The sequence below is a fragment of the Vigna angularis genome, chromosome 6, assembly GCF_016808095.1.
Source record: "Vigna angularis cultivar LongXiaoDou No.4 chromosome 6, ASM1680809v1, whole genome shotgun sequence".
Classification (NCBI taxonomy): domain Eukaryota; kingdom Viridiplantae; phylum Streptophyta; class Magnoliopsida; order Fabales; family Fabaceae; genus Vigna; species Vigna angularis.
This window is the reverse complement of record NC_068975.1, coordinates 2,897,491-2,920,476: the sequence shown is the minus strand read 5'-3', so window position 1 is coordinate 2,920,476 and position 22,986 is coordinate 2,897,491. Positions and strand designations below refer to the sequence as shown.

Genomic DNA, 22,986 nt, shown 5'->3' with positions numbered 1-22,986 from the left:
TGTCAATGGTTGCATGCTCTTTTATGACAATGACAGTGAAAAAAGTGATGCATCCTTGCTTGAATGCAAATTTTATGGGAAGCTTTGGTATCACACAGTGCATGCAGGTCATAGGCAAAAAAAATTGATTCCATTAAAGTTCATGTTCTACTTGCCGATAATTCTAAGATTACAAAGAATGTTTTCTTCAGTGCAAATAGCACAACACGTGACATGGCATGAGGATAAAAAACTCAAGGAATGCTACGTCATCGTTCTGGTGGGGAAGCCTGGAAACACTTCGATCAAAAACATTCATCCTTTGCTAGTGATCCCCGTAATGTGCAACTTGGTCTATGTTCGGATGGATTTAATCCGACAATTCAGGCATCCTCATCCTGCTGGCCTATGATTGTCACTCCATAAAATCTTCCACCTGAGTTGTGTATGACAAAGCCTTACATGTTTTTAACGTGTCTAATACCAGTCCATCTAATCCCAAGTCAACGACTAATGTTTATTTGGAGCCTTTGATTGATGGTTTAAAGAAGTTGTTGAGTGCTATTTGGACGTATAATGTTTCAAGGAAACAAAATTTCATTATGAGGACAACTTTGATGTGGACAATTAATGAATTCCCTACATATGGCATGTTATCCGTTGGAGTATGCATGGTAGATTAGCTTATCCGCATTGCACGGAGCATACTAAGACATTCTTATTAAGTTCTGGTCAGAAAAGTTGTTGGTTTGACTGTCATCGTAGGTTATTGCCCACTGATCACCCATTTAGGTGAAGCAAAAAGGAATTTTGCAAAGAAAAAGTTGAAACGGATATGCCACCGCATAGGTTGACCCTATCACAAGTTTGGAGAAGAGTCAAACATTTTCCAAAGCTGACAAAAAGTGGTCTCACTAGGATAGAAAGGTATGAGAAGTGGCATAATTGGACTAAAAGAAGCATTTTATGCATATTCTGTATTGGAAAGATAACATGCTAAGACATAATATTGATGTCATGCATGTAGCAAAAATTTCTTTGACAACATCTTCAACACGGTGATGAATGTCAGTGGCAAGACAAAGGATAATGAAAATGAAAGAAAAGATTTACCTTTATATTGTGGCCGAAGAGATTTGGAGTTGAAGTCGGACGTTAATAGGATGTTGTTGATGCCAAAAAAAATTACACTTTATCAAAAGACGACACCAGAATAGTTTGTCGATGGATAAAGGAGCTTAGAATGCTAGATGGTTATTCCTCAAACTTGGCGAGATGTGCTATTGAAAAAGGTAGTATTCATGGTATGAAGAGTCATGATTGTCATGTATTTATGGAGACATTGCTTCCTGCAACGTTCAGCTCTTTGCGAATGCACATGTTAAATCTACTAATAGAAATCAATAACTTCTTCAAAGATTTGAGCTCGACGAAGCTAAAGGAAGATTCACTACGAAAGTTGGATGAAAATATTGTATTTATTCTCTACAAATTAGAAAGAATATTCCCTCATGCATTTTTTGATTCATTAGAACATTTTCCTATTCATTTTGCAAATGAAGCATGGTTTGATGGACTAGTGCAATATAGGTGGATGTATCTGTTTAAAAGGTTTATGAGAGAATCAAAACGTTCAGTCAAAAACAAAGCCAGAGTTGAAGGATCAATTTGTGCAACTTACTTGCATCATGAGACAACATACTTTTGTTCACATTATTTCAAAAACTTCATGTTGTTGCCCAAAAACTCTATAGTGTTTTCCCTGTACTTTCATTATACTTAGTGTTAGGAGTGGCTAGAATACTCAACTAGGAATGGATTATACTCGAAACCAGGAGTGGTGTAAGAATATTCAACTAGGAGTGGGTTAAACTCATTCTAATCTTGAAATGATTAATGGAACCTTTTAAATGTTCTTAAAGAAGATTTGGATGTATCTCAAGTTTAAGTGAACCAATATAAAAATTGTGTCTTAATGTTTTCTTGTTTTAAATTGTTGTTAAGTTTCCTATGTCATTGTTAGTAAGAGTTTATATTTGTTGATCTTACATATACATCGTCCAAAGATAGTTCACTTATGCATACTATTATCACAAACCATTAGATGCTGCTTAGTGAAAATATTTTGAAAACATTATTCACCCCCCTCCCCCACCCCACTCCACGCCCTCTAGTGTTTTCTTGTGTACTTCAACAATGTCTAATGCTTATCAATGTTTAAAACATTTAATGCATGTACTATAAAGTACTTTGAATCTTGTATACTTTGCTTTTTTAAAATTCGTGCAGATCAATAAAGCATAAACATATGATCAGAATCACTACACCCAAGAAAAAAGACATTGTAGAGAAGAAGAACATTCTAGGAATGTTTCCTTGAAGTCATCTACTCTGTCACATCGTAAAAGCTCAAGTTTTTCTTAAGGCTATGAGAAAAAGCATTGACCCCTACAAAGTATACCAAAGTTTGACTTTGGTACAAGCTCAAGTTTTGTTTAAGGCTATGTGAAAAAGCTTTGACCCCTACAAAGTATACCAAAGTCTGACTTCCAACCTAAAGGTTACCTGTTGTTTTGAAGTCAATTTTTTGTCTAACAGTCATCTTTCAAGGGAGGCTATATATAGAAGAAAACTTGAAGAGAAAAAGAAGATGATAACGCAAGAAAAATAACATAAGAAGAATAACAATGCAAAAAGGATTATACATAAAGAATAGTGAACTCAAGCTTGTTGTGCTCATATATCGTCTGAAGTTGAATATCTTTTGAGAGAAAAATCTTAGCAAAATACAAAACACCTCATATTATTTATATAATCTCCTTGAGATTTATCATTTGTACATTTGTTCTTAACATTGATTGTGTTGTAAATTTGGAAAAGAATTAAAACACTTGTCTATACTTGTTGTCTAGGTTTTAAACCAGGAATGGTAAAAATATTTGTTGTAAATCACGAGCGATTAAACTCGGACTAGTCGTGTTTACTAGGGAACCAAGAGTGGTGAAAATACTTGTTGTAGATATGGAGAAGTAAAACTCGTATAATCTTGAAAAATATTAATGCAACCCCTTAAGAGTTCTTAAGGAAAAACAAGATGTAACTGAGGTTGAGTAAACCAATATACAAATTTGTGGCTTATTGATTTCCTATTCAAAACATTTCCAATTTACTTATTTTATAAAAATCAAATCTTTATACATTCCCTTTACAAGTTATGAGACGTTGTTTTGCGAAAAAAATTCAAAAAACACTATTCACCATGCCTACGCAAGGATACTTTACTAGTACAATAGTAGAAGAACGTTTAGTAAATGCATATTTGTGGAGGCCAATATGATATTTGTCCCTCTCCCATTTACAAACATTTACAAACGGGTAGATAAAATTCCATTAAAATTATTCATGAGGTTAAACCATAAAAGGACAAAATGATCAATACGGCAACCAGAAAATGCCTCCAACATTACTGTCTTGCAACTTCAACAATTTCCTAGATTCGCCATACAATCCTCAAATATATTACTATCATTACATAAAAATTATGATTTACCTACCGATTATAACGTGCGGATTCAAATGTGTAGGTAAACTAATATTATATACAAAAATTAAAAATCTGACATCCAAAAGTCATTATCCAAGCTGTCAATTTTCTCACCAACAAGAAATGCATGCACCTGATCTCCAATTTGAACCCAACTGCAACCAGGATTTTTCTTAGCTCCCCTTGACCTCATCAACTCCCTAACCTTGTTTGCCTCCTCCCATCTTTCAGCTTCTGCATACATATTTGAAAGGAGAATATAGTATCCACAGTGCTGAGGCTTTAATTTAAACAAATGTTCAGCTGCCAAGTGCCCCAATTCAATGTTCCCATGTATCCTACATGCTCCAAGAAGTGCACCCCATATATTAGTATCTGGTACAATAGAAAGGCCTCTGATAAGGTCCAAAGCTTCTTGCATTAGACCAGCCCTACCTAGGAGATCAACCATACATGCATAGTGTGTATGCATTGGTTCAATATTAAGATCACTCATCATCTTAAAGTATTGTCTCCCCTTCTCAATCATCCCTCCATGGCTACACACAGTCAAAACAGCAATGAATGAAACTGAATCATATTCCACACCATCGTCCTTCATTGCTTCAAAAAGGTTCATTGCAGTGTCCAACTCACCCCTCATACCATACCCCAAAATCATAGTATTCCAAGAGGCCACATCCTTGTTTTCAATAGTGTCAAAGACCTTTGTAGCCAGATCTATTCGTCCACACCTGGTATACAAATCCAAGAGCGAATTCGCCGCAAAAAGATGAGAGTGAAAAAGCTTTCTCACCAGCAGACCATGGATCTCTTTGCCTTGTCTTACGGAAGCTAGATTTGCGCAAGCTGATATTACACCCATGAAAGAAACAATATCAGGAGCCATGCCCAAGAATATCATTTCTGAAAACAAACTTAAAGACTCTGAGCAGTCATTTGTTCGAGAATAGCCTATAATTAGTATGTTGTAGGAAACTTCGTCCCTGACAGAAATATTGAAGACATTTTGAGCAAGGTTTAAGCATCCACATTTTGAATACATATCTGTCAGAGCATTAGAAACAAACAAATCGAGGGCAGATCCAACCCGAATAATCCTGGCATGAATTTCTTTTCCCACATTCAGGAAACCAAGTCTCGCACAGGCTGGAAGAGCATTTGTGAAGGTTACATTGTTGAGGATTTCTCCCTTAGCTTGCATTTTCCTCACTAATTCTACAGCTTCATACTCAAGCTTGTTCTGAGAAAAATTGGCAATCATAACATTCCAAGATACAATGTTTCTTCCTCCCATTTTATTGAATATAGTAGATGCTATTCTTGAAGATCCTGATTTTGCGTACAAATCTATCAACGCATTAGCAATAAAAACATCAGACTCAATATTCATCCTTAAACAAAACCCATGAACTTCCATTCCCAACTTGAAAAGTCCTAATCCTCCCAATACAGGTAGCATACTAGAAATGGTGACAGAGTTCGGTGTCACACCTGCCCCAATCATCAACCTAAATACATCGAAAGCATCCATATATTTCCTTCTAAAAGAAAAACTAGTAATGATAGCATTCCAGGAAATCACATTCCTCTCATCAATTTCATCAAAAACTTTTCTGGAAGCCTTCTCATTTCCACACTTCCCGTATACATCAACCAACGCATTTCCAACCTTTACATTGCCCAACAAGCCAACCTTCAATGCATAACAGTGCACGTTTGTCGCCATCACCTCATCCTCAGTTTCCGCACACACTGGCAACACACTCACAACCGTAACCAAATCCGGTTGAATCCGTGGGACGGCCACAACCATCTCCTTAAAAAACCTGAGTGCCTTCTTGTAAAACCCATAAAGAGAACACAAACCAATAACAGTATTCCACGACACCTTATCCCTTTCCGGCATTTCATCAAACACTTTCGTTGCATCGTCAAGAAGCCCACAATTCCCGTAAAAGGCCGAAAGGGTATTCCCTACAAAGACATCCCCATCAAATCCAAGCTTAAACACAACCCCATGAACCTCCCTACCCTTATGAACCTCCACAGAATCAGAACACACCTTCAGAACAAAAGGGTAGGTGCACTCATCAGGCTTAACACCAGCACGAACCATGGTGTTATAGTTGCTGAATTCATCAAAGAAACCAGCAACAGAATTGGCACGGATAATGGTGTTCCACAAGAAAGCACTACGGGAATACACAACACTGTGTTGGAAGAGAATATGGGAGGATGTGGGGTGCCCAAAGGAGGCATATCGGAGAATGAGAGAGGCACATAGGGAGACACTGCGAGGAAGGAAGCCATGGAAGACGGCAAAGGCGTGGGCTTGCTTGATTTGGGAAAGGGTGTGGCAAAGGGTGCAGAGTTGGAGAAGGTTTGTGTGGTTGAAACTTTGAAGAGAAGTGGAAACGAGTGAAGAAAAATGGGTGGTTTTGGTGAGTGTTGTTAATGAGGGGAGTTTGGGTTTGTGTTTGAATTGAAGACGGTGTGTGTTGAGAACAACATGAGAACGGAATATCATGGAACAACGTTACTTTTGATGTTGGCCTCAGTGATCAACCAACAAGGCAAAGAACATGGAACAATATCATGCAACAATGTTATGTCTCACTCTGTCATCTGTATCAGCTTCAGCGTCATAGAATCTTTGCTCTCTTGTTAGAGAAAATCTCTATTATTAAACGAAGATGATTGTTGAACAGCTTTCATATCACCCTAATAGAGACCAACGAGAGAAAGATAAAGAGAAACATATATATATATATATATATATAAACGCAGAATGCAAAACATACAATGGAAAGAGAGACAGACAAAAAAAATTACTAATACAATGTTAATTAGTGTATATATCATTCTTCTTATATTAAATTACCAATTTAGTTTATTTATTTAGATTATTTTTTTACTTCTTTTATTGAATCACCAATTTGTCTTTCCGTTTTGGGAATATTACTGCTGACTATTTTAACTTGAATATTAGTATGCGTTTAATATATCTGTTGAGAAAAATGACATTAATTTGATATTTTAAAAAACAAGTAACACTATCGGTTCAAAAAAATGGCATTAGTTACATTTGAAATTTTAAAATATATAAATATTGTGAGGTATAGTTACGAAGTTTTAGTATCTAAACTAAATTGCTATTCTAGAACTTCAATAATTATTTGTCATCAAATGAATTTTCATAAAAGAAAAGAAAAAGCATAGAAGATCAGACTAAAATTCTGAAGAAAAAAATTCAAAATGCTAACAAATCAAAATTTTAGAATTTAAAATAATTATTAAATAATTTGATGTTCATTAGCGTGAGTAAATAATAAAAATAAAGTTAAATTTACTATCAATTCATAACCATAAGATCAACATATTTATTATCTTCCCAAAAATATAAGAAACTTTAAAATCAATAATAATACAACTTTTCTTATTTCATCGAATTTTGAGAAGTTGGACCACAATAGAAGAATTATTAAAGACTTGACAAATTAAGGAAGAACCATATTTCAACCATCACTACTAGCATAATGTCCTAAGCTACCTACCTCTAGTTGCATCATCCATATTAACTTTAACCCATGTGTAGGCATCATTCATTTACTTTAATATAAGGATATAATTATTTATTACTTTATGGTATAGACAAGGTAAGTCAAGTAACAATTAAATTGTAATATTTGGACTACTATATATCAAGTAAAAAAACATGTATACCTTAATTATCAATTATAATTTTTCACCTAATTCTCAATCTAATTATTTAAAGTTTTAATTTTAAAATGATTTTAACTTATCAACAACTTTTTTCTACATTGAAGTCGTGCGTAAAATGGACTAAACCTTACATGAAATGAGCTAAATATGCACCTACCTTCTGTGACTCAAACTGGTTTTTGTGCAAAATTCATTCAAACACAAACTTGGTGGCCTGTTTAAGAATTAAACTTACTCTCGTTGAAAATTTTGCATTGATACTTTCACATTCATCATAGGGCAAGTGCAAAGCTGTATAAGAGAATTTTACTTAACACAAAATCAGACCCCATGGTAATAATAACAATGATAAGTTATTGCCCAAGAAAGTACAAGGCAATAAACAAACATCAGAAGAAGGAAATTTGAAGCACCTTGTCATTCCATAACTTTTTCCCACTTCCCCCTTAACGTTAGTTTTCTTATAACATAAAGTAACAACCTAAACTAGGGTGTACCTAGAGTAAGTACATGCCAAGAAGAAATTCATAAAATCATCTTGAAGCAACTATTTTCTTTTAACAACCTACATAAAAAAAATAAAATAAAATAAAATCTATGAAACTACCTTATTGACCTCGCAATCGTTTCATCAACCACTTTTTCCTTAATCTGTCTTCTAATTTCAAAAACATGAATGCCCTCTTCTCATCAAAACATAAATACTCACAAGCTTCGATGATGAGATCATCGTCAAAGTCAGTCATATTTTGTACCTTTTCCACCACTTCCTCTAAGCACACTCTGCTGTTAGTTTCAGTTAATGCATCAGCTATCCGACTTATATCTGCGGCCATAACACTCATCATTTGTAGCAAAACATCACAAGTGCGCCTTCGTTTTGACGGTTGCTCCGAATGTGATTGTGATGATGAAGGTCTTGCCCTTGTTTGCTCAGATGAGCCGTGCACTTCATCACTTGCATCATCATCATGGCTCAGCTCTGCATTAGGCAACACAAGTGCTGGAGTTTCTGCATGCTCTTCATAGTTAGGTGTAATATTTACATCAAACCTCTCAGAGTTTTCGGACCAATTTCCAATTCCTTGCTCATTACCAACAATCATACATAATTCATGGTAGTTCGCTATGTGCTGGTCTCTCAAATGCCTAGCATCCGGATGTTTCTGAATAACCACAGGCCAAACATGAATCAGAAAAACATTGTTCAGCAGTGCAACGGGATAAAGTTGTGAAATATGCAGTTGAGGTTGTGGTTGTAGTTGCTAGCAAATGAAACCAACCACAATACATGACACGTAGGCAATGTGGATGCATTTTGTTAGTTATTATTATGATGGGTCTCTGGTTTAATTTAAACAGCTTCAAGTGACTAGGTGGGGTAACAATTGAAGATTATCACCATATCACTGGATTTATTGGCCTAAACTTGATAACCAATTAGGAGCTTAAGTATTGCAATAGCAAATAAATATAATAAAAAAAAGAAACTTCGACACTAATTTAATACTAAGCAAAACTGAATATACCTTAATGTATTCATTCCATTCTAAGTTGGTTGCAACAATCATCTTACATTCCTCATCCCACCCAAAACTCCCTTGAGAGAGCATCTCTTTCAAAAGGCCATACTGTTTTTTCCATATGTTCAATCGGCTTATAATGTTTTCTTTGGTTATATTTAGGCCAAATCTCTCATTTAGAGCAGTTACAACAGCCATATATGCTGAGGTCTTGAAATTTTTCTCTAGCTTGTTTCCCAACAATACTTGATTGACTAGCAACTCTGTCAAGTAATGATCCATCTCATCTGTCCATGTCACACTATTTCCTTTTTCTTTTGCATAGTTGGTTCTACGGCAGTTTGTCTCTTGAACCTCCATAACACCATTGTCTGTAGTCATACCCATAGTAGCACAAGCACCACTCATGGGACTATCATGTGGATCACAATGACCTATAATTACGCGCAATTCATTGTAGTTTCTGATAACTCGTCCTTTAAGGAGCCGAGCATCAGGGTTATTCTGTTCCAAAAAGGTACAATTGTTACAAGTTGGATAAAAAATATCCCTATGCAGTAAAAGTCATACAGAAACTAAAAGTAAGCTTATAAGTACCTTAACATATTCATTCCATACAGAATCATTTGCAATGACCATTTTTCGCTTTTCATCCCATTCAAATCCGCTGTGGTTCATAAGTTCCTTCAGAATATCATACTGTCTTTTCCATGTTTTTAGACGATTTTTCACATGATCTTTCGTCAAATACAGCTTAAACATTTCATTAATAGCCAGGACAGATGCTTCAAATGCAGCAGGCCTCCATTTGTAGTCAAATTCGCTTCTGTTGCCTTTTTTTATTTGCTGCACAAGGATTGCACTTAAACAACTGTCCATGTCACTTGTCCACCGCACTTGCCTTCCAGGATCTCTAACATTGATATCATAGTTAACTGCATCACAAGGCTCAGATTCATCCCAATGCAAAGGTTCATTGCCAAAGATAATGCAGAATTGATCATAGTTCTCAAAAACTCTACCGCGGAAAGTCCTTGCATCAAGATGCATCTGGCATTATAGGAAGAACGAATATCATGACGTCATCAACATCAAAATACTTAATAATTCTTAAGCATTATAATCTCAGGTTAAAATAATTAATAATTATACATATGTAACTCTTAAACCAAATCTTGATATAAAATACACTATCTAAATATATATCTGAATACACAAAAAATAAAGAATGAATGTTGTGAAGATGAAAATTACATTTCTAGACATCAAGAAACTTTAATGTACAGCATTAAAGTGAGATGCCATCAACAGATTAAGATGGTTTAAGAGAAAACTAGAGATTATTTTCATTTTCATTAACATCACGAATTATACCAGTTGGAGGCAATAAAATGAAAACATTCAGACAGATATGCTGCAGTCGAAATATTGAAATATGATTCAAGAATGATAAATCATTCTGAATTATTGTCCTGTAACTAGTTTAATGCCCTTCACCGTCAAATATTCCTACCACAGATCCTAATGATGATAATTCAAGCTAGCCCATCACAATTAGAAAAGGTATTCGGTATACTCAGAACCCAATCCTATTTACAACTTTGAGTTATCATTCTCTATCCCCTTTGTATTATTCATATATTTCCTCTATATCTTCATTTACTATTCTAAAAAATGTTCAAGAAGCACCTTATCATTTTGGATGACGACAAACCATGATTGTTGAAATGTAGGCTCTTGAATAGTCAAACATGGGAGTTGGTTCCTCTTTTTCGTAAAAAGAAACCAATTGGTTGTAGATGGGTATATTCCATTAAAGTCGGAGCCAATGGTGAAATTAATTGTCTCAGCCAAATTAGTGACTAAGAGATACACTATAGGTTGGATATATGGTGATACCTTCTCTCATGTGGCAAAAATCACAACAGTTCAGATTTTTCTTGCTATGGTTGTCATTCACTATTAATCATTCATCAAAAAGGCATTAAAAATGTCTTTCATCATGGTGACCTAAATGAGGAGATCTATACCGTGCATACTCCTGAATTTGTTGCTAAGTGGGAGTCTGGTTTACTCTACAAATTGTGAAGATCTCTATATGGTCTCAAACAATCTCATAGAGCTTGATTTGAGAAATTTAGTAATGTGATGTTGAAATTTGGATTGAAATGAACTGAAACAGGTCATTCAATGTTTTGTTGCCACACTTCTCCCAAGAAATGTGTTTACTTAATTGTCTATGTTGATGATATTGTTGTTATAAGAAATGACGCTGCTAAAATTTCCAAGGTGAAAAAACACCTATTTTTGTCACTTTTAAATCAAAGATCTTGGTTGTTTAAAATACTTTCTTGGTATTGAGGAGTCCGATCAAAGCAAGGCATTGTGGTATCAGAGAAAATGTGGTATGAAAATTTTAGAGGAATCGGGCATGACTGAGTGGAGATCTATTGATAGTCTCATGGAAACCAATCAAAAGCTAAAAATTGATCGAGGTGAATCATTCTCAGATCTTGAGATATAGGAGATTAGTGCAGAAGCACATTTACCTCAATCACCAAACCCAATCTTTCTTTTCCAATTGGGACTTTTAGTCAATTCATGCATAATCCTCATATTGATCAGTGGAATGTTGTCATGCAATTTTTTAGATATATCAAAAAGGCTCCTAGCAAGGATTATTGTATGAGGAAAAGGGAGGATAAGGGGGACAACCAAGTTTCTAGATATTGTGATGATGATTAGGCAAGATTTTCTATGCATATGTTGAATAATGATGATTATCTTTTGATGTATAGCTTTTATAGAGTTGCTTTTGTATCTAGTATGTCATAGGTTGTAGCCTTTGTCTCTGATTTCTCAGAGACGTATTTTCAATTATTCATACTTGCAAAACTAAATATACATTAGTGTAGAGCCAGACTATACATCGTGGTTATCAAACTCAGCAATTTGTAGATTCTACTAGTAGACTCCTAAGAGTCTACTTCATATGAAAAAGTATAGCACAACAACAAATCAACAACACTAAAGTGACTACATTTAGCAGTGCATGACTATTATATAAGTTTTCAAACTACACCAAATAAATAAATTCGTGCATATACAAAACATAAGTTGTTAAAGTGATGGGAATTAAATAGCTAGAAAAGGACAAATGTCTTCAAGTTTCTCTATCCAATAATCTAATGACTCATGTACACCACAACCATCATCATCTTCATGATCATGTTAAGCTCTTCCTCAGATGAAAAATGTACATCAACAACTATACTATCAAGATCAAGTGCTTGAACTTGCTTTAGCTAAGTCAACATGTCCACCATCACATTCATCTTGAGCTTGCTCACCCTCAAATATCTCCCTTCTTGGTTATTCATTGATCATGAGACTTAATATCAGCAAATGGGAGAGCAACAGTTATCCATTCATTATCTCCCTGTCACACACGTACAACTCACATGTCATCCTGCCACAATTAGAATGCCCTTGTGTCTCTTCCACAGCTCTCATTGGAGCTTCCTTGGTTTGTTTAAAGCATCAACCTTTGCTTATGCAGGCTGAACATCATCAGAATGTCATCATCTCTTCCATAGTTCACACTGGAACTTCCTAGGTTCATTCCAAGCATTAACCTCCTCTCCTATAGGACTTTGCTTGGGTTGTTGGCTTGTACGTGACTCTCCTCTCCTTGAACCCCGTTTTTCTTTCTTGCTGATATCGTAAATGGCCACCACTTGTTCAGTTGGGTCTGTTCCATGTCCTGCTTTGTCGATTTCTGGGACACCCATCATCAACACAGAGAAAATAAATTGTAAAATCATTGGTGGTTGGTGGAGTTGAGTAGATCTGGCCAAGGTGCACCATTTTGGGTGAGTAAGTGTTAAAAAGTCATCAGAAAGTGAAACATCACTAGGAAACGGGGTCCAACACAGAAATCTAGATATATACATGGTTCACCAAAAAAGAAAAATATCTTCACGGACAATGGATCCACTGGGCAAACAAGGTTTTCAAAGAATGTCTTTTGGGCTCTAGAAACTGTGTTACAAGAGAGAAAATAGAGGCACAACGAGCATAAAACAATGTGTTAGAATACACTAGGGGATGCATGACTATATACGCTTATTGCATTCATTACACACAATTAGAGGATGTCTTGTTTTCCTTAAATGAGATATTCACGCCTATAACTAAATTAGACAATATGATGTTATGATTTCACTCTTAACACTATCATTTATTTGAATAACTTGAAGATCAATTTACTATGATGGCAAACGATTGGAGTGCTCTGGGGTGTCAGCTTAGATATCAAGGTACATAGTGATGCCTAACATTAGTTTATAAAAAAATTACTGAAGACCACCTAAAAATAAGCAGCTGTCAGAAAGTACAACTATTTCATGCTATAAAGATGCTTTCTTAACAATTAACAAAAGATGGGTTTACAAAGCTACTCATGCACCCCAAATGTTACCCACACACAATTAATCTATAATAATTAATAGTGAAGATTTCTGTAGCTATTTTTTTGTGTACACATTGTTTTACGTCTTTTACCTTTCCTATCCCTATCTTCTAAGAAACTTTGTAGTTTCCATTATTTAGAAGAAACTACCCATAATGAACAGTCCTGATAAAAGATTGAAAATGTTTTTATTGTATAATTATAATAACTAATAAAAATAAAAAATTTTATATCTTTTTATATATATATATTATTACAATTTTTACTTTGTTTTATGTTTTGGCAATTATTTTTCATTGTAATAATAGTTACATCAAAAAATTTAATTGTATTCAAAAAACAATTATTTCCGAAAAAAAAATGTGGACAAACAGCAGCTGTTGTGCTTGTGTTTCCACATGTTATCTATAAAGACAATGGTTGATGAGTTTTGGGAAGAATTTATTAAAAAGTAAAAAACAAATAATCTTTGCAATATCTGAAAGGTTTACTCAACATGGGGATCGGGGAGGAGATAGTGATTGCTATCTAACAGTTCCAAAGGAGACAACATACCCGGATATAGTCATTCCATGTAGAATCATTTGCAATGATCATTTTCTTACTTTTATCCCACTTAAATCCAGTATGAGACAGAATTTCCATTAACTGTTCATACTGTTTCTTCCAAGTTTTAAGACGATTTTTAATATTGAATTTTGCCAGATGAAGCCCAAATTTTGCATTTACTACTGAAACAGCGGCTTCATATGCTTCTGTCAGCAAAACTTTATCTACTTTAAGGCCTTTCTTCACTTGATCAACAAGAATCTTTCCAAGCCAATGGTCCATTTCAACTGTCCACCTGAGGCTTTTGGTCTGGTTTCCATCATGATGTACTTCAGATACAGTGGCAAGATCTGGATCCCTCTTATCAACACCAAAGTTTACATCTGTGTCTGTAACATTATCTGAAAGGCTTGCAATTACTTGTTCATTTCCAAGGATAATACATAATTGGTCATAGTTTTCTATAGATTTTGCCTGAAAAATCCTTGCATCAGGGTGCATCTGCAGGTAACATAAGCATATCGACAATCAACATAAAACTGCAAACTTATGAATGCATACTGTAATACATGTAAGAAAATTACCTTGATGTAGTCATTCCAAACAGAGTTATCTGCAACAACCATCTTTTTTGTGTCATCCCACATAAATCCCCTTTGAGCAAGGAGTTCCTTCAAAACCCCAAACTGTTTCCTCAATGTCTTCAGTCGATTTTTTATGTGTCCTTTGGTGACATACATACCATACTTTTCGTTCAGTGTTTTTAGTGCACCTGAAAATGCTGCTGGCTTCAACATGTTATCCATTTTGTTCCCCTTTTTCACTTGCTCAGCAAGTACCTCAGTGAGGCACTTGTCCATTTCGTTTGTCCAAACCATGTACTTTGGTTTCTCCTTGTCACTAGAACCACGAGACTGGTATATCTTAGAATGCATCCCTGAAAATCCACATAATACACGATTTTACTGTTTTCTTCAGGATTTTATGTTGATAATTTTTTACCAAGTATCATACTCAGCAGGAGTATGATAACAACACATTTCACCTGCTTGACAACATGAAACAATCAAATGCTATGCCACAGTAAAGTATGAAGCCAGTGTTACCTTCATAAATTAACCTGAGTGAAGCTCCAAGTCACAAAACCACATCACATTAAATTGAAAAGGAGCTTTCAAATTCTTTATAACAATTTTTGTCTCTTTAGTTGAAAATTTGATCACATTAAGGAACATATTAACAGAGCACATAACCAACGATTGCAAATTTCAACTCTTCTAACAAATAGGTTCAAGACCAACAATGTAATCAATCAAGTTTGGCATCTTAGTAAATAATCACTTATATTTTTCCAGCTTCCGAAACAGGTTTTGAGTGCCCAGCAGGTAGTTAACTCACCTTGTAGGCCTTCTGCTCTCGCAAGCCCAGGTCTTTGGTTCACTTCGAGAAAAACTGGTTTATAACGGACATTTATACCGGCCATAAATCCTCGCTGAGGTTGGTGGTCTTCTTCAACCTTACATGGAATTAAACTCTTCCCTGATCCGAACTTTCCTACAACATAAAAGTAGTTGAAAAATAGCTTTAAAAAACAGTACCATTTAAGAAATTTAATCTTTAACTACACATGTAGTAAATCTAGTGTTTTACACGTACAGAACAAAACACAGCTAAATGGAGCTTGAAATCCCGAGAATTTACAAGAAAAAGTTGTTAAAACTCCTAAATATTATGAGGAAATGGAAATTGAGTGACATCATTGATACATGTAATATGATGTCCCTAAATCATACAATAATTATAGTAAATCCACACAAACAACAGCAATAATAATAAAGAGAAAATATTATAGAAAATACAGCAATTTGTATCAACACCAGAAATACTGCACCCAGAAGAGAGAGAGAAAAACTGCTTTCAGTTCAGACTAAGGGGAACACTCAAACTCAAAGGAGCATAAAAAGAATAAAATATAAATATAAAAAAAGAACGCAATAAACAATCAAACTTTACAAAAACTAAAAAATTAATAAAAAAAAACAAATGCGAATTCTTCGGAAAGTGAATTTCGGTGGTGTGTAAAACTTCACTTGGTACGCGGTAATCGAAATTGAAGAAGGGAGTACCTGTCATGGTGGCCGGCACTTGTTTTCCGGTGAGAATTCCGTTTGAATTGCGGAGGCACTGTCTTGGGAATCGGGATATGTGTTCTTCCGTTTACATGGGAGCCGCCAAGATTTCACTTGTTTTTTATCTCTTTACTGGTATGCGTGCGCACCTGCGTCAGAACAACTTCTCAAGAGAACTTAGTTTTATTAAAAAGAACAAAATAAGAATGTAATGAATGGGCACAAAGTTAAATATGTCTCGTTTTCACTAGAAATTAAAACAAAGAATGTTTTTATTGAAAATATTATGAAAGTGTATGAAAAAAAAATAGAGTATTAAAAAAAATACAGAAAAAGTGTATTTTCTCTATTCCGATTGTAAAATGAAGAATGAAAAAATGTTTTCGGAAATATAAATGAGTTTAAAACACTTCGTTTTTCATTTCCACTCAACATGTATTTTTGGTTCTCAACATATGTATTTTTCATTTCACCACAACTCCGTAAAATTCCATTTCAAGGAATCTCAACATTACATTTATTACATTCACAACACGTCTAAGTTAAAATATTTAAACAAATGTAATTTAATTAATTTTCCTTATTTGAAGGTAACTTGCAATGCAAGAAATATGTTTATAGAATCCGAAAGAAATTCAAGAGAGCAGATATAATTTTCAAAACTTTAAATATGTACCAACACCTCTCCATGATTTCACTCCCTTTTCAAGTGATAACATAAGTAAAATGTTTTCTAAAAAAGAAATATAACTGAGTTTAAAACACTTCTCAACAAAATAAAATTATGTTGTGGTGAAATAAACTAACAACTGAATAGTAGTGATTGGCGAACTCTATGGCCAGACTTTAGTGTTTCGATATTCCAAACCTTTTGTGTAAGGATAATGATACTTTGACATCAATTTTTTTTACAACATTTTGACACAGCCACATGTCGTTCTCAAATTGGTATATGTGGAAAATGTTTTAAAATATTAAAAATTAGATGGAAATTTAAGGGTTGGAGGGTTTTGTTTTCGCGGCATTCATTTGGAGGAGTTTAAAAAAAAGTGATTTTTGCAGGAGAATTCTAGAGAACCTTCCTCTCACCCACCCACCTACAAGCGTCCCTCTCCCCACAAGCGTCCTCGCTGTTGTCGAACTTCGAAATTCGCCGGAGTGCTACCATTGACTGTAACGTTATACGCGTTGCTATTCCGCCGTTTGGAACCAACGAACCCTGAAACCATCATCGGAGGTGGTTTTTGAAGCTTTCCTTCGCTCCTTTCGATAATGCATTGTTTGTGTTCGGTGGGTTTAAGTCCTTTAAAAACATTTTGGACATTTAGGGGTTGTTGTGTTATTTGGGTGTTTATCGTGGTATCGTTAAGTGTGGTTTGATGTTTTGTTGAACATTTTTTGGCTGATGTGGTTTTGGAGTGGAAAGTTTGAATTTTTTGGGTTTGTGGTTGTTTTTGGGTTATTTTGACTTAGGTTTTGTATTACATTTGGTTTGACAGTGATGGATTGCATTAAAGAAGAAGCGCATAACAAAATAAATAAATGTAATGTATTGAAAATATATTAGTTTCTTTGAAAAATGTTGGTTAATGGTTTTCTATGTTGAAAATAATTTATAGTTTCGATTGCGGCCGTGGTGCGACACCAAAGTCATAGTTGAGATTAATGGTATACTAAGAGAAAATGATCGAACACGTTTAGCGAAAATCCATTCAAGTGGTGTCTTCATATGTCTTCATATCGGTGAGAGTAACCATCTAGGAAATATAGATAAAACGTTGATCTTGAAAAATTATCTACGACTAGCATAGAGGTCTAAAAATTATGAGTTAGTAGTCCTTGGAAAGCTCTTTGAGTTTTTGTTCCAAAAAAAACAAGAATCGTCTCCTTTAGAGTTCGATGGAGAGAGTTATGAGCAAAATAGTCAGCAAAGGTAAAAGCTGAAAATACATGAGCATGATTAAGATGTCGATTTTAATAATTTTAATGCAGTTAGTGCTGTTGTCCAAATATTATGAATTAGTAGTCATTGAAAAGACTTTTTAGTCTATTTTCTAATAAAAAAAGAATAATCCCATTTGGAGGTATGTGGAAAAAGTTGTACTTAAAATATTAAGAAAATGTCATAGTTGACAATACATTATTTTATACGTGTATCTTTTTCTTTTGATTCGGAGATCTAAGTGGCATGCCTTCTCTTAGACTGATTTTAAAATATGATTTTGCATTTTGATTAGACTATGGAAAAATGATTAAAGACATGGTTAAGTTGGTATTAAAGCATGCTCAATTAATTAAAGATGATATAGTTATTGTGATACGTTGAACTTAATTATCAACTCTATTCCTATCCAACTCTTACATATGTTGTTTGATTTTATTTTTTAATTTATATTTATTTCATTATCGTAAGAATGGAGTAAATGTGAAGGGATATTTTGTGTGGTCTTTCTTCGAGAATTTTGAATGGTCTTTGGGCTATACATCACGATTCAGAATGATCTTCATAGATTACAAAAATGGTTTGAAAAGATATCCAAAACTATCAGCAATGTGGTACAAGAACTTTCGCGAGAAAGAAACCAGACTTTCTGCTCATTCTTTCATTGTAATTAAAGTCATATATATTCTTGGACATCGGTCGATAAATAAAAAATACAGATATGTTGTAGATCGTTGTTTCAGTAAGAATGAAAAAGACATTGTTATGATAATGAAGTTTTCATTTTCCATATCCATCATTTATATAGCCAACAATGTTTAACGTTAATTGCTTTCGTGTATGAACAACATAATCGTTTGAATAATAATTTATAAGTAAATTATTATATCGATTTGAAAATTGAAAATTTGTGCATGTGTGAACAAATTTTTCACCAAGAGTTCGACAAAAAATGGTTTATTGGAGATTGAGTTCGATATAAATGTCATAATCATTGCCTGAATATCACTTGTATGTGAAATAAATGTTAAAAAAATTATGCACTTCAAAATGAATGTCATTTTCAAAGTTAACTTGCTTGTGCAAAACCTTTGCCTAAAGTCCCCATTTATTTACCCTTTGGTACCAATGCATTTTTTTCACCAAGAGTTCTACAAAAAATGATTCTTTGGGGATGAAGTTCAATATAAATGTCATAATCATGGCCTGAACATCACTTTATGTGAAATAAGTGTTAAAAAGAATTCTGCACTTCAAAATGAATGTCATTTTCAAAGTTGACCTCTCTATGCAAAACTTTTGCCTAAAGTCTCCAATTATTTAGTCTTTGGTACCAATGAAGTTTTTGCAGCAAGAGTTCTAGAAAAAATGGTTCATTGGGGATGGACTTCTATATAATTGTCATAATCAATGAATGAACATCACTTGTATGTGAAATAAGTGTTAAAAAAAATTTGCACTTAAAAATGAATGTCATTTTTAAAGTTGATCTGTTAATGCAAAATCTTTACTTAAACTCCTCAGTTATTTAGCCTTTGGTACCAATGCAATTTTTTCTCCAAGAGTTCTAGAAAAAATGGTTCATTGGGGATGGAGTTCGATTTAAATATCATAATCATTGCTTGAACATCACTTGTATGTCAAATAAGTGTTAAGAAAAAATTACACTTCAAAATGAATACAATTTTCAAAGTTTACATGTTTGTGCAAAACTTTTGCCTAAAATTCCCAGTTATTAAGCTTTTGGTACCAATGCAGTTTTTGCACCAATCTCTCTTTAAAAAATAGTTCCTTGGGGATGAAGTTCGATATAAATATCATAATAATTGCTTGAACATCACTTGTATGTCAAATAAGTGTTAAAAAAACTTCTGCACTTCAAAATCAATGTCATTTTCAAAGTTGACTTGCCTGTGCAAAAGCTTTGCCTACAAACCCCAATTATTTAGCCTTTGGTACCAATGCAATTTTTTCTCCAAGAGCTCTAGAAAAAATGGTTCATTTGGGGATGGAGTTTGATATAAATGTCATAATAATTGCCTGAACATCACTTGTATGTCAAATAAGTGTTAAAAAAAATTCGCACTTCAAAATCAATACCATTTTGAAAGTTTACATGTCTATGCAAAATCATTCCCTAAAGTTCCCAATTATTTAGCCTTTGGTACCAATGCAGTTTTTGCACCAATATCTCTTTAAAAAATGGTTCATTAGGGATGAAGTTCGATATAAATGTTATAATAATTGCCTAAACATCACCTGTATGTCAAATAAGTGTTAAAAAAAAATTGCACTTCAAAATCAATGTCATTTTCAAGTTGATCTGTCTGTGCAAAACCTTTGCCTAAATCCTCAATTATTTAGCCTTTGTTACCAATGCAGTTTTTTCACCAAGAGTTGTATAAATATGTGGTCATCATTGGTCGAACATGACTTGTATGTCCATTAATTGTAAAAAAAATCACTCATAAATTAATGTCATGGCCTGTGTTGACCTCGTTGTGCAAAACTTTCGCCTTAAGTCCCTAGTTATTTAACCTTTGGTACCTACCCATTTTTTATGAAGAGTTATAGAATGTTTGTTCCATGGTGATGGATGGGATATCAATGTGGTCATCCTTGGCTGAACATGACTTGTATGTCCATTAGTTGTTAAAAAAAAACTTGACTCATAAATTAATGTCATGACCTATGTCAACCTCGTTGTGCACAATTTTTTTGCCTTAGGTCCCAGTTATTGGGCCTTTGGTACCTACCCATTTTTTTATGAAGAGTTATAGAAATGTTTGTTCCATGGTGACGGAGTTACTTGTATGCACACATGTACAAATTTTCAATTTTGTTAACTATTTTAATCCAACATTCAAAATTTCAAATTGATATAATAATTTACTTATAAATTATTATCCAAACGATTATGTTGTTCATACACAAAAGCAATTTATGTCAAACGTTGTTGGGTATATAAATGATGGATATGGAAAATGAAAACTTCATTATCATAATAGTGTCTTTTTCATTCTTACTGTAACAACAATATCAACAGATCTACAACATATCTGTATTTTTTATTTATCAACCGAAGTCCAATAAAATATATATAGGACTTTAATTACAATGAAAGAATAATGAAAGAATGAGAAGAAAGTCTGGTTTCTTTCTCGAGGAAGTTCTTGTATCACATTGCTAATAGTTTTGGATATCTTTTCAAACCATTTTTGTAATCTATGAAGATCATTCTGAATCGTAATGTATAGCTCGAAGACCATTAAAAATTGTCGAAGAAAGACCACACAAAATATCCCTTCACATTTACTCCATTCTTACGATAATGAAATAAATATAAATTAAAAAATAAAATCAAACAACATATGTAAGAGTTGGATAGGAATAAGAGTTAATAATTAAGTTCAACTTATCACAATAACTATATCATCTTTAATTAGTTGAGCATGCTTTAATTCCAACTTAACCATGTCTTTAATCATTTTTCCACAGTCTAATCAAAATGCAAAATCATATTTTAAAATCAGTCTAAGAGAAGGCATGCCACTTAGATCTATGAATCAAAAGAAAAAGATATAGGTATAAAATAATGTATTGTCAACTATGACATTTGCTTAATATTTTAAGTACAACTTTTTCCACATACCTCCAAATTGGATGATTCTTTTTTTATTAGAAAATAGACTAAAAAGTCTTTCCAATGATTACTAATTCGTAATTTTTGGACAACAACACTAATTGCAGTAAAATTATTAAAATTTTAATCATACTCATGTTTTTTTAGCTTTCACCTTTGTTGACTATTTTACTCATAACTCTCTCTACCGAACTCTAAATGAGACGATTCTTGTTTTGTTGGAACATAGACTCAAAGAGTTTTCCAAGGACTACTAACTCATAATTGTTAAACCTCTGTGCTAGTTGCAGATAATTTTTCAAGATCAACGTTTTATCTATATTTCCTAGATGGTTACTCTCACCGATATGAAGACATATGAAGACACCACTTGAATGGAGTCTCGCTGATACGTGTCTGATCATTTTCTCTTAGTATACCATTAATCTCAACTATAGCTTTGGTGTCGCACCACGGCCGCAATCGAAACTACAAATTATTTTTAACATAAACAACCATTAACTAACATTTTTCAGAGAAACTAATACATTTTCAATATATGACATTTACTTACATTGTTATGAGCTTCTTGATTAATGCAATCCATTACTGTCAAACCAAACATAATATAAAAACTAACTCAAAATAACCCAACAACAACCACAAACCCCAAAAAATTCAAACTTTCCACCCAAAAACCACATCAACCACAAAATGTTCAACAAAACTTCATACCACACTTAGCTATACCACGATAAACACCAAAATAATACAACAACCCTTAAATGCCCAATTGTTTTTTAAAGAACTTAAACCCATCTAACACAAACAATACATTATCGAAAGGAACAGAGACAAGCTTCAAAAACCACCTCCAATGGCGGTTTCGGAGTTCATTAGTTACAAACGTTACGATAACGGCGGCACTCTGGCGAACTTCAAATTCCGACAATAACGGAGACGCTTGTGGGGAGAGGGACGCTTGTGATGGGTGGGGGAGAAGGATTTTAGATTTCTCTCGCGAAAATCACCTTCTCTTTTTTTTCAAACTCCTCCAAATGAATGTCGTGAAAACAAAACCCTTTAACCCTTCAATTCCGACCTCATTTTCATTTTTTTAAAACATTTTTCACATAAACTAATAGGATAATGACACGTGATCGTGTCAAAATGTTATCAATAACAAAGTATCGTTATACTTTGAGTAAAGCATTCTTGTCATTACTTTGGTGTATTATATTACTTGAAAGATACACATATTTAATAGTATTTCAAATTAAATAACTATTGATACTTATAAATTAAATTTTTTTTATTAATTATAATAGAGTAATTTAAAGGTAATAAATTTAATTTACATAAACTATTAAATTTTAATCAATTATATATAAACTATTAAATAATTAATATTAATTAAATAATCAATGAGTCTTTTATAAATAATAATTTTTTAAATTTATTTATCTTTGTAGATATTATTTATTTGTTTTTTCTAATTTGA

At 33.6% G+C, this 22,986-nt stretch overlaps 2 protein-coding genes across 3 annotated transcripts; both read right to left on the bottom strand.

The window, feature by feature from the left end:
* Positions 1–3,246: 3,246 nt before the first annotated feature.
* LOC108319754 (putative pentatricopeptide repeat-containing protein At1g69350, mitochondrial) lies at positions 3,247–6,251 on the bottom strand. The gene has a single exon (XM_017550997.2). The coding sequence runs from the start codon at positions 6,051–6,053 to the stop codon at positions 3,588–3,590; it is 2,466 nt and encodes an 821-aa protein (XP_017406486.1). The 5' UTR covers positions 6,054–6,251; the 3' UTR covers positions 3,247–3,587.
* Positions 6,252–7,530: 1,279 nt separating this feature from the next.
* Positions 7,531–16,102, bottom strand: LOC108319807 (uncharacterized). Of its 2 annotated transcripts, none has more exons than XM_017551088.2 (7): positions 15,919–16,102; positions 15,191–15,346; positions 14,377–14,729; positions 13,799–14,293; positions 9,370–9,822; positions 8,779–9,276; positions 7,531–8,415 (listed from the first exon to the last, which is right to left on the bottom strand). In XM_017551088.2, the coding sequence occupies exons 1-7, from the start codon at positions 15,923–15,925 to the stop codon at positions 7,858–7,860; spliced, it is 2,520 nt and encodes an 839-aa protein (XP_017406577.1). In that variant the 5' UTR covers positions 15,926–16,102; the 3' UTR covers positions 7,531–7,857. The 2 variants fall into 2 exon arrangements, with proteins under 2 accessions (XP_017406577.1, XP_017406578.1); XM_017551089.2 differs by having other exon boundaries at positions 15,191–15,341.
* Positions 16,103–22,986: the final 6,884 nt, after the last annotated feature.